The sequence below is a fragment of the Grammomys surdaster genome, unplaced genomic scaffold (assembly GCF_004785775.1).
Source record: "Grammomys surdaster isolate TR1022 unplaced genomic scaffold, NIH_TR_1.0 226, whole genome shotgun sequence".
Classification (NCBI taxonomy): domain Eukaryota; kingdom Metazoa; phylum Chordata; class Mammalia; order Rodentia; family Muridae; genus Grammomys; species Grammomys surdaster.
This window is the reverse complement of record NW_021604671.1, coordinates 2,365,167-2,377,377: the sequence shown is the minus strand read 5'-3', so window position 1 is coordinate 2,377,377 and position 12,211 is coordinate 2,365,167. Positions and strand designations below refer to the sequence as shown.

General features: G+C 37.3%; 1 protein-coding gene across 1 annotated transcript in view; it reads left to right on the top strand.

Moving 5' to 3' along the window:
• The window catches only part of LOC114626054 (acyl-protein thioesterase 1), a 33,461-nt gene extending 21,885 nt beyond the window's left edge, over positions 1 to 11,576 (top strand). Inside the window, exons 6-9 of the mRNA XM_028773413.1 lie at positions 2,001 to 2,074; positions 4,786 to 4,887; positions 6,139 to 6,315; positions 9,728 to 11,576. Coding sequence (XP_028629246.1) covers positions 2,001 to 2,074; positions 4,786 to 4,887; positions 6,139 to 6,315; positions 9,728 to 9,781 — 407 coding nt within the window. The 3' untranslated portion in view covers positions 9,782 to 11,576. The remainder of the gene's footprint in view (positions 1 to 2,000; positions 2,075 to 4,785; positions 4,888 to 6,138; positions 6,316 to 9,727) is intronic.
• Positions 11,577 to 12,211: the final 635 nt, after the last annotated feature.

Here is a 12,211-nt window from a genome sequence, read left to right as displayed (position 1 = left end):
TAAGAATGTAATATATAAAGATAGCAGTAAAAGTGACATTGATGGTTAATATTAGTGACGAAGTGATAGCACTGACTAGTCACGTAGCTTCTCACCAACTAGCCATGTCCTGTAACCTGGCTCACTTAACACTCCTGTGAAATTAGTAAGTACTCCAGTCTCCTTTATATGTGTTGTTTTGTGGGTGAGAGATGTAGTTCTTAAGAACTGCACAGAAGCAGCCTTTTCTTTTATTTAGATGCATGTGGGAGTTAGGAGCATCCTTGGTTTTTCATAAGGTGCAATGACCTGAAATGACTTAGAATACATGCTGACTTCTGTATGTGGGCCACATTAGAACCCAGCCCAGCTGAGAATTGGTAACCTCATAGTCTTGGAGCTGTGGACATGAGCTGCTCTTTTTACTTTTATATTTATTTGAAGTTTTCCAAAATGGATTAAAAAATCAAAGCCCAGAAAAATCCTTTTATTCTTTTTTAAAAAAATCTTTAAAATATGAAATAGAGAACATATATTCAAAGCACATTAGCTACTTGGGATGTGAAACCATGACCACTGAAATTTTAGATTACCAGAATGAATATTAATGCTAGAATCCTAGAGTTAAGGTTTTGTGTTAAAATTAAATGAAAAAAAAAATAAGTGTGTTAGAACCTGGAAGATGAAAGAACTATCCTGGTTAGGTAAGCCCTGCCTAAGTGATTCTCTTATAACAGCAGAGTTGCTTATTTTTTTCTTCTCAAATATTGAAGAGAATGAAGGTCAGAGACTCAGCTAGGAAGACGAGGATAGAGAAAATACGCTACTGAATAAAAAGCAGTCACAGGTTGCCTTCTGGAAGGACATCATGCCTATGCTCTGAAGTAGATGGTGACTGAATGTGGAAGCCACTTATCTTCAAGTGGCTGCTTTTTTTATAGTTTGATTAAAAAAAATTCTTACTTCATACCATCTAGGTTATACCGTCAGTTGGTATAATCTAGAAAGTAAAGCTAAATAGTCTCAGGCTCCTGGGCTAGACGGAGTTAATACTCCTCAAGCCCACTGCTGCCGCTTCCTACCTAACAGCTGGGTTATCTCTGCACCTCCCCTCACCTGTCTCAATAGTTCTTTCATTTCCTGATGTAAAACCCATTGTCTCATGCTGTTCATACCGGTTGGACTGCTTTTTCTTTTTCATACAAACATTAAGAACTAATTTTGGGGTTTTATTTTTCTTTTGAGACTAGATCTCTCTATAACATGGGTACCCTGGAACTCACTATGTAGACTGGACTTGCCTTGAATTCACAGAGATCTGCCTGCATCTGCCTCCCAAGTGCTGGGATTAAAGACATGAGCCACTATACCCAGCTTAAGATTCTTTATAAACTAAAACTAACTTTAAATTTGGGGATAGCTGTCTACATCTGCTGTTCTAAAAATTCTGACATCCTCTTCTGGACTTCGGGAGCACCAGACACATACAGGGTACACTTAGAATTTCAAATATTCAAATATTCAATGAATATTTGAAACTCTTCCCCCATCATTTACTGTTTCTATTTAAATAATTCTAATAATTTGACTTAATAGTAAAAAGTAATGTGGTTTTTTAGAAACATGACTAATGGTTTTAGACACTATACAGACATAAATTACATAACCCTTAAATGTATACTATTTTAAAATGACAAGTTTTACCTAATTTCCATTTAGTTTAATGAAGAAAGAAATATAAATGTACATGCGAATTAACCATAAATAACAGGACATATATCCCTCTGTGCGGAAAAAGTATATATATAACAAGAAGTTATTAAAGTGTTAAGCTCTGCAGTTCCTGTAGAGTCTGAGGGTTAAACCATGACACTACATGCAACTTTGTACTTTAAAATAAAAATGTTTCAAGGTTTTCATCCATTTCCATCTTTAATATACTTTGCTTCTGTTATTTATTTCCAATTTACAGTTGTCTCAGTGTACTTAGAAAGTATATATGACACTTTTCTTGCTTTTAGTAAAAGCCTTGATAGATCAAGAAGTGAAGAATGGCATTCCTTCTAACAGAATTATTTTGGGAGGATTTTCTCAGGTAAGTCAGATTATCATATCCATACCATCAGCATAGTTATCGACAGGTATGTAACTTCAGTTCCATTTGTTTGGAAGAGTCCCTTTTTTGAAAATGTTACAGAATCCTAGTTAACTGGAATTATGCTCATTAACTGAATTAAGTTGGATTGGACTGGAAATTATTTCTGCACCATACATTTTTATTTCTTCATTTCTTCATTTATTATTGCCTTTCCTAGTTTTTTTTTTTTTTATAATATTTGCCTTTATCTTTTAGAGTGCCTTCAAAATTGATTCATTAAATAATTGATTGGAACCTAGAATGTACTTGGGGGTTTTTGTTGTTGTTGGTTTTGTTTTGTTTTGTTTTGTGGTTTTTAGTGTTGAGACTGGGTTTTACTGTGTAGCCCTGGCTATAATGTACTTTCTTAAAGTAAGCATAGTACACTGCAGTTAGGCTTCTGTTAGTGAAAGAACTGTAAGAGAACAGGTATAAGTGCTTAGGTTTCTAAGGTAGAGCTGAGATGAAAGTCTGGTCTCTTTTTCCAGCTTGATCTTTTCTCCATGTCCAGCTTCTTTATGGTGACCTTACATTCTTCCTGATTTGTTTTGTGGGGCTAGTTCTTGCCATAGGTGCTCGTTCAAGCTGAACAAGAAGCTGTGCATCCACACCTTGAACTTAGATTTTTATTCACCAGTTTTCATGCAGTCTGCTTTCAGAATGCTCTAGTTTCTAATCTCCTCAATCTTTGACATTGCTATGAGAAATGTCAAAATTTTGGAATCAGTTGTGACAATAAAAGTCAATAGTATGTAATAATATATGGTAATGTGGTTAATATATTAAAAAGGTGTTATTGATGGAGGCTGAACACATAATCAGCAGTTAAGAGCACTTGATCTTCTAGAGAACCCAGGTTCAGTTCCCAGCACCTACAGCAGCTCACAACTGTCTATAACTCCAGCTCTAAGGGATCTGACACCCTCTCACAGACATACACATAGGCAAAACACCAATGCATAACACATGAAAGTAAATTGTTTTAAAAAAATAATAAAAAGGTGTTATTGATATATGGTCTTTGTCTAGCTAATACAATATACATCCCCACACATGCATAAGGTCAAAAATACTTTAAATACTTTAAATAAATTAAATAAATTAAAATATAATGTACACATAATTATTATGTTATTTGATACTGATTACAGCCTAGAGAAATGAATTCCTAGGACTGGGGAGATGGCTCAGGCAGTAAAGTGCTTTCTGTACAAGCACAAGTATACCGAGCCGTTCTGCTGTTCTGGTCCGAGGGTTAGGGGGCAAGAGAGAGAGTGGGGACAGGGACGCAAAGAATGGAGGCAAGACGAAGTCTGGTCAAAGACGAAGTCTGCCTGCTGGAGACGGAGTCTGAGTCTGCCTGCTCTCTGTCGAGTCTGTCTAGTCGAAGTCTGTCTGGAGACGAAGTTTGTCTGCTCTGAGTAGTCTGTCTGTTCTCTGCCTCTGACTCTCCGTCGAGTCTGTCTAGCTCTGAGTCTGGGTCTGCCCTGGCCTCTCCTTCTCCTGAGTCAATCAAGTACTGGGATTAAAGGCGTGTGCTACCACTGCTGACCTTGACTGAAAGGACGAAGATAATTATCAGTGTGTTCAGCTGTTGTAAACAAGTCTCTTGTCAGGGCATATGGCTCAAGATGGCTGCAAAGATAATAGCCGCTTTCGGCTCAGAGTTGGCTTCCAACACACAAGGTGCCAAGTTTGTATCCTCGGAACCTGTGTAAAAATGTGAGTGTGATGGCAAATCTCCATAGCCCTAGTCCTAGAGAAGTGGTAACAGACTTTCCTCTGAGCTACCTGGTCCTTGAGTAGTTCCAGGTTCAGATAGATGAGACCATGCCTCAGAAAGTAAGATGGAAAACAGTTGTGGAAGATACCTGACTTCAACCTCTGACCATCACACTAACACTCTATACACCTAAGGAAACTAGTTCTGAAAACCTTCAGCAAGAAGTCAGTTGTAAGTCTGTGTCGTCATTATATCAAGAAAACAGAAGATAAAACTACAAATCAGGAAATAGGTGCTGTTTAGAATGCAATCCGGACTTCCTATCTTCATTTTTTTCTTTGTTTATTTGCCTTTCTACCAACCACTGGCTTATAAGCTTTTACAGTTCTGGAGTTTACATGTTGCATTTCGAGCTATATAGAGGCGGCCCAAAGGTAACTGAATCCTAATTCCACAGTCCTGAGAAAGAACATCACCGCTGAATCAGAATCTCCCATATCCCCATGTGGTACAGCAAACTGGGGGCCTGGTCAGAGTGGTGGCATCTAGACAGATGACAGAAATATAGTTCCCAACACAGAGTGTGGCAAGCTGTAAGGGTGAATCCTAAGGTGTCTGGTACACCCCCATCTGTATTGTTTTAAATTCCTGTTTCAGAAAAATAATTTAAAATCTAATTTTGAGTTTATATCTAACACTTTCATGAAAAGAGGAAAATGAAAACTATAAATTCAGACTACTCTTTAGCCAATCTGTATGTGAAAATCTGTATTGGTATGTTTTCTTGGAGGTAGAGGTCCATACATTCTGAATATATATTTTCATTCTTTACCTGGTTTGATTTAACATTGCTCATACAGTATCTTTTCTTATGGACATTACTAGTAAGAATTCTCTAACATGCTCTTGGCAGAACTGCTCCGTTAACTCCCTGCTTCTGTTCCAGGGAGGCGCCTTATCTTTATACACTGCTCTCACCACACAGCAGAAACTGGCTGGTGTCACTGCACTCAGTTGCTGGCTTCCACTTCGGGCTTCGTTTTCACAGGTAGCCTGCATGGTGTGCATAAACAAGATTACAGAGCTAGGAGTTAGCAGATGTTTAGGAGCAAGTCATCTTTTTTATTTTAATTTTACACACACACACACACACACACACACACACACACACACACAGAGGTACATATATAAAGTTTTAGGATTATAGAAAATTGACTGCCGGGAAGTGGTGGCGCATGCCTTTAATCCCAGCACTTGGGAGGCAGAGGCAGGTGGATTTCTGAGTTCGAGGCCAGCCTGGTCTACAGAGTGAGTTCCAGGACAGCCGGGGCTACGTAGAGAAACCCTGTCTAGAAAAAAAAAAAAGAGAGAATTGAGTGAGAAATAGAGTTGTCAAATTCCTTGTTTGCACCCCTCACACAGCCATCCCACACTACAGTGGTACCTTTCTTCAGTTGGAGAGCCAACTCAGTTCATGGCTTACATTAGGCATCTTATTTTTAAGATATTTCTTTAGGCCTTTGTGATGTATTAACTACACTTGATCTGTATGTCCTTTCTGTGATTTATAGAGTACAATATGCTTATCTTAAATTTAATCATTTGATACATTCTAAGATACATATTCACATATATTTTAATTTATATTTTAAATATTTATATAGTCATTTGACAGCAGAATTTTACTTTTATTTGTCACTGCTGAAGATTAACCCCAGAGCCTTGAGCATTGTTAGGTACATCACTGCTGGGTTCAAATTGCCATTGTTTGCTCTTGAGACAGTGTGTAGACCAGGCTGACCTTAAGTCTATGACCTCTTAGCCACAGCCTCCCAAGTGCTGGGATTGTAGGTGTACTAATGTGTGTCACACTCTACATTCATTTCTAACCTAGAGTTTAGTCTTTTTGCCGTGTAGTAACTTTTCAGTGTGCTATACATAATAGATTGTTAACTTTCTTATTTAACTCAAAGTTCAGGAGAGCCTTACCTGTGTGCTAATAGTTATTGATTACTGTTCATGTCAAAATTCTGAACATAAAAGATGAATAAAATGCAATTGGCTTAAAGAAACTGATTCATTGGAAAACATGTATTATAATACATGCAACATAATCATGTATGTCATAGAAGTTTAAGATGTTGGGGGAACATAATGATAGAGGGAGGACTTTACTTGGCCAACATATTCAACTGAATTATGAGTAATAGCACATGTACACATATCTATAGTTTTTAAGAGTCTGGTACAGTGTTTCATGTACTTGATACATAACACTGCTTTTGTGTTTGTTTTGCAGGGGCCTATCAATAGTGCTAATCGGGATATTTCTGTTCTCCAGTGCCATGGAGATTGTGACCCTTTAGTTCCTCTAATGTTTGGTTCTCTTACTGTTGAAAGACTAAAAGCATTGGTAAATCCAGCCAATGTAACCTTCAAAATCTATGAGGGCATGATGCACAGCTCATGCCAGCAGGTAGGTGTCTCTGGAAGCAGTGAGTAGAGTCACTATTTTAATTTCTTCCATGTTAATTTCCAAGATAAATAACACTTGGATGTTGGTGATTTAAAGGAGTTAATGAATTCACAATTGAATCAACTTAACAAAATTTTTAATATCTTAAATTTTAAAAATCTGATCATCTCTTACAAATAAGCATTCTACATAATCCAATGGCTGTTTATTTATTTATTTATTTTAAAAATTTTGGCTTTTGGAGACAGACTTTTTGAGACAGGTTTTTCCATATAGCCTTGGCTGTCCTGGAACTCACTTTGTAGACAGCCTAGGTCCACCTGCCCCAACCTCCAAAGTGCAGGGATCAAAGGTGTGAGCCACCACACCTAGTCCTCCAAAAGACAATTTATATATACTTTCTTAATGAGCCACCACACCTAGCCCTCCAAAAGACAATTTATATATAATTTCTTATTTAGTAAAATTTAAGTTATACTTATTAAAGTTTAATAAAAGAACATATATAACCAAATAACTACTGACAGAACAGATTGGGGTATATATTATTGAATTTGTAGTTTGTTTTGTTTTTAGATTATCCTAAAAAACATGAAAAAAATGAAAATTTATCTTAGAAGGCACTGAGACCATGATGTGACATAGCTAGAATATGAAGGTAAGATGTAGATACCAAGTATATATACAGGTAAAGGGACTAAGTGGCTGGCAGGAAAAGCAAACTGTCTGGTTTGGCTGGAGTTTTAGGCAAATCTGTATGTCAGGCTAGAGGTATAACTCACTTGGTAGAGTGGTACCTGATAGGGACAAAGGGCTCCATCCTTTGCACTTCCTATGGTATTGTCTTAGTTAGGGTTTACTGCTGTGAGCAGACACCATGACCAAGGCAACTCTTATAAGGACAACATTTAATTGGGGCTGTCTTACAGGTTCAGAGATTCAGTGCACTATTATCAAGGCAGGAATGTGGCAGCATCCAGTCAGGCATGGTACAGCAGGAAGAGCCGAGAGTTCTACATCTTCATCTGAAGGCAAACAGAAGACTAGACTAGCTTCTAGGCAGCTAAGACGAGGGCCTTAAAGTGCACACCCACAAGGAAATCCTTTCTCTAACAAGACCACACCTCCTAATAGTGCCACTCCCTGGGCTAAGCATATTCAAACCACTTCAGATGTACACACAGCATGATGGCACAGCTGTAATCTCAACACTTGAAAGGTGGAAGCAGGTCAGAAGTTCAAAATTATCCTGGCCAGCCTCAGGGGGCAGGAGTAGGACAGAAAAAGGAGAGAGATTTCAGGATAGATCATAAAGGGAGTAAGGACTCTCTTGTAGAAATATGTGTGGTGTTCGGAGGAAGGACATGTAATCTAGGTAGCAGGAAGCTATTTTTTATTGAAGTGAGATGTGGTCTAGATTATGAACCAGTTGAGGCAGAATCTAGTAGTATATTCAGTTTAATTCTATGGATAGAACAGTAGGTATCAAAGGGACTAAGGATTTATAGCTCACTTGACTAACAAATATGCCACCATAAAGTAGGTATAAGGTAGAGTTCACTGTAACGAGGAGGTGAGGTTGAAGTTAAGAAAAGGAAATGAGGACATAGAAATAGTATATATAGACCTCTTTTTATAAGTTTTATTGAGGGGGAAGGACTGTGGGAAGGAGTAACCAGGAAGGGGCAGTGAGTGGGATGTAAAGTGAATATGTAATAAATAAAATAAAATAAAATAAAAATAACTTCAAAGCATTTAACTTAAAAGTTTTGTTGAGATAGGGTTACACACTTCTGCAATCCCAGCACTTAGGAGGCTGGGACACAAAGACCTTGCTTTTAAGACCAGCTTGTACTGGTCTTAATTCTGGACCACCTTAGCAAAGACCCTATCTCAGAGAAGATAACAAATTTTAAATAGGGAGAACAATTGAGAGTCTTTTTTTTTTCTTTTTTAATGAAATGGGAAAAAGGCATCTGTGAGTAGGAAGTGATAGAGATATTTGATCAAGGGATATCTTAGATCATATATCATCTAGGACCATAGCTGGATTCTGCTACCTTAAAAGAGGAGAACATTTTCAGTCGAGATAGAAAAGGATTGGATAAGTATTATCAGGAGATGTCAAGATGGGGAGTAGGGTTCTTTGGAGCTTACATTGCATGCTTTTTGTCTTCATGATGAAGTAGAAGACACAGTTACTTAGATGAGAAAGACCTGGATGGGTTTAGGGTTTTTGTAATGCCCCAGAATAAAATTTGATTGATGGCTAATCTCTGGGGTATAGTCCACAGTTGTACAACCATTAAGTAAGGTTAAATCATTTGCTTTAGGGACAAAGGAAGTAGATAATAATATGACGTACCCCAAAAGGCCAATGTGCCTTGGATCCTACAGAGCCCTCCATCCCCATCCCCACTGTGAAAGGTACTGTTGAATACAGAAGAGTAGGGAGGCTCAGGAATGACTGAAAATCCTGAGCATCTTGAGTACCATGCACATAAATGAGCGCTTATGCTGGCTTTTGAGGACTCTGGACAGAATGAGCCAGAGTGGTAGGATAAGGTTGGAATATTACAAGAAACTATTAGGTAGGGTTTTAGAGTGTTGTAAAGTAGATCACTTTCATATGGTGGCTCTTCTCAGTGATGCAAATCCAAGGTTGGAAGTTCACTGCATGGCTGTTGTTGGCCAGTGAAGGCTAGAGACTTAGGAAAGGAGAAAAATGGATTAAGACCTGGGAGCCTTCCAGGAGAAAGCTACCTTCATCTTTCCCAAGGTCTGCTGTACATGCTTTCTTTCAAATGTGTACCTGTATGTAATTTTTCATGGAAGGCACACATGCAAAAAAGATTAGATATGAATCATTTCATTTTAATGAGGAAATGGGAAAGCAAAGCTTTTTTGCTGGTGTTCAGTTGTCAGGGAGTAGACATTACCAAAAGTTTTCTGTATAGATAGTATCATTCTGAACTTCCTGTCTCCCCAGTGTTTTATTTACACATCAGAAAACACAGACTTTAGGCCGGGCGGTGGTGGCACACGCCTTTAATCCCAGCACTTGGGAGGCAGAGGCAGGCGGATTTCTGAGTTCGAGGCCAGCCTGGTCTACAGAGTGAGCTCCAGGACAGCCAGGACTACATAAAAAAAAACCTGTCTCAAAAAAAAAATCAAAAAAAAAAAAAAAAACACAGACTTTGCACAGAACTAGATCATATGGGAGCTTTCATTTTGGTGTACAATAATAATCCTAAGAAATGTTCTGACATTTCTGTTGGTGCCTCACCCTTCTTATATTTCCTTTTACTGTAGTAGTAAAACATCCTCACCTGCATGGATTTTATTAGTGGCATTCTTAGAAATGTAATTTCTGGCTTATGTAGGTGTTTATTAAATCATTTTTTCCAAACAGGAAATGATGGATGTCAAGCACTTCATTGATAAGCTCCTACCTCCAATTGATTGACATCACTAAGAGGCCTTGAGTTGAAGCTCACCAGCATCACAGTAGTGATCCCATGACTGATCATAAAACTTCTAATGTTTGCAGTGTTAAAAATGTTTTGCAAATACATACCAATGATACAGACTAAATGATGCCTCCCTCATGGGAAATGTATGATCCTTTTAAGTTTCTATGCATATATTTGTATTATACCATTCAGAATATACTAGTATTACAGTAGGTAAGTGAAGCAACTAGCTTCTTTGTCTCAAATTAATCAGCAAAATAAGATAACACAAGCAGAGTTTTATTATAGCATTTGAAAATTACTAGTCTGAAAATGTGTTCAGGTCTAAACAAGCTGTTAAGATGTAAGTGACTGCTGGGCGGTGGTGGCGCACGCCTTTAATCCCAGCACTTGGGAGGCAGAGGCAGGTGGATTTCTGAGTTCAAGGCCAGCCTGGTCTACAGAGTGAGTTCCAGGATAGCCAGGGGTACAAGAGAAACCCTGTCTTGAAAAACCTAAAGAAAAAAAAAAAAGATGTAAGTGACTTCTCAATTCTGTGAGTTAAACTATAGTTTTACTCCACGATTGTTCAGTAACCATGCAGTATCTGTATTTGTATGTTTATATTCATACATACGTGACTGTAATACCTAAGAAAAGTAACTAATCAGATGGTATTAAATTATTCCTAGTAATAGGGGTTATGCTTTTATGTGTCAAAAAGTAATACTGCTCTCTTCAATTAATGGCCCTTCTACTAGGGAACCAGGCTTTTTTCCCCTTCTGTGTAATTTTTCTCCTCTCAAGGAAAAAAAGTAGTTTCTTTGTTTTTTGATTTTCCATAGAAAACTAATAATGCCTCTCTTTCATTAAAAAAAAAAAATTTGTCACTATATATTATTTGGCATTTTTACACAGACATACAGTATTTCTGATCTAGGTAATGTGAAAGGAAACCAAACATTACTTAAGGTTACATATTTCAAATAACTGCACCTTAGTCGAACTTTAGGCTATAGAGTTATCAGAATCTTCAGTCCTGGTGATAATTCTGTGGTTTTATTTTTCTGTAAAAAACTTAAAGGGTAAATAATATGTTGACATATTTAGACATACTTGTGACTGGTATTAAAATATAATTTCTTAAACATCTTATAGCGGAGTTTAAGTTTACATTTTCTTTACATGTTATCCTTAAAACCAAATACTGTTCAAGATGAGCAATCAGACTTTTATTTTTATCTGGGTAGTATACAAATTTGAAATTTTCATCTTAAGTAAAGGAGCTTTTGATAATCAGTCTCCTGTTCACACATTAAAATAACAATCATTTGAATATAAATAATAAACATGTTCAAAATACTGGTGAAAGTTATTTAATTTATGGGTAATAAGAATTGGTTAGAACATATTAAAACCCATATTTATAACTGTTACCACATTGTTGAATATGTTGCAAAAATTATTGCTATTTCTGAACGGTTGCTTTTCCTGCTGTTTTCCAACCAACAAAAAAGAAGTACCTTTATAACTGACGCTAACTGATACAGAGATCATTTTGAAATGTCCTAGATAGAATGTTAACAATGAAGCTGAATGTTAATGTCTGGATTTAAAACAATTTCAAACAATCATTTACTAATTTGCTTTACTTTGAAGAACATAAATTTACTTCAGTTATTCTATCTGGAATGATTTAATTGGGATAAGAAATATTACGTTGAATTTGTATGCTGTAATGTGGGAAAATGTCATGTTTTTCACAGTTTCTATTAATGTGAAATAAAATTTAATTTTGGCTTTATCGATTGTTTTATGTAGTACTGTTTCTTTCTTGTTTTTTTTTTTAAAGATTTATTTATTTTATGTATGTGAGTACACTGTAGCTGTTTCATACACACCAGAAGAGGGCACCGGATCTCATTACAGATGGTTGTGAGCCACCATGTGGTTGCTGAGAATTGAACTCAGGACCTTTGGAAGAGCAGTCAGTGCTCTTAACCTCTGAGCCATCTCTCCAGCTCCCCGTTCCCGAATTCTTCTTTTTAAGATAGGATCTGCCAGGCAGTGGTTGCGCACTTGTAAGCCTTTAATCCCAGCACTTGGGAGGCAGAGGCAGGTGGATTTCTGAGTTCGAGGCCAGCCTGGTCTACAGAGTGAGTTCCAGGACAGCCAGGGCTACACAGAGAAACCCTGTTTCGAAAAACAAACAAACAAAAAAGATAGGCTCTTACTTACATACCCCTGCTGACCTGGAAATTCCCTAAATTATCTCTTCTAAGTTGCTTTTAGTCATGGTGATGTATCACAGCAACAGAAAAGTGCTGGCCCACAACTCACAGATTCACCTGCCTTTGCCTCCCAAGTGCTGATAATATTATAGATATATGTTCCCATGGCCTGATGGGTTTTCAAGTTTATTATTCTTTTGAGGCAAAGTCTCC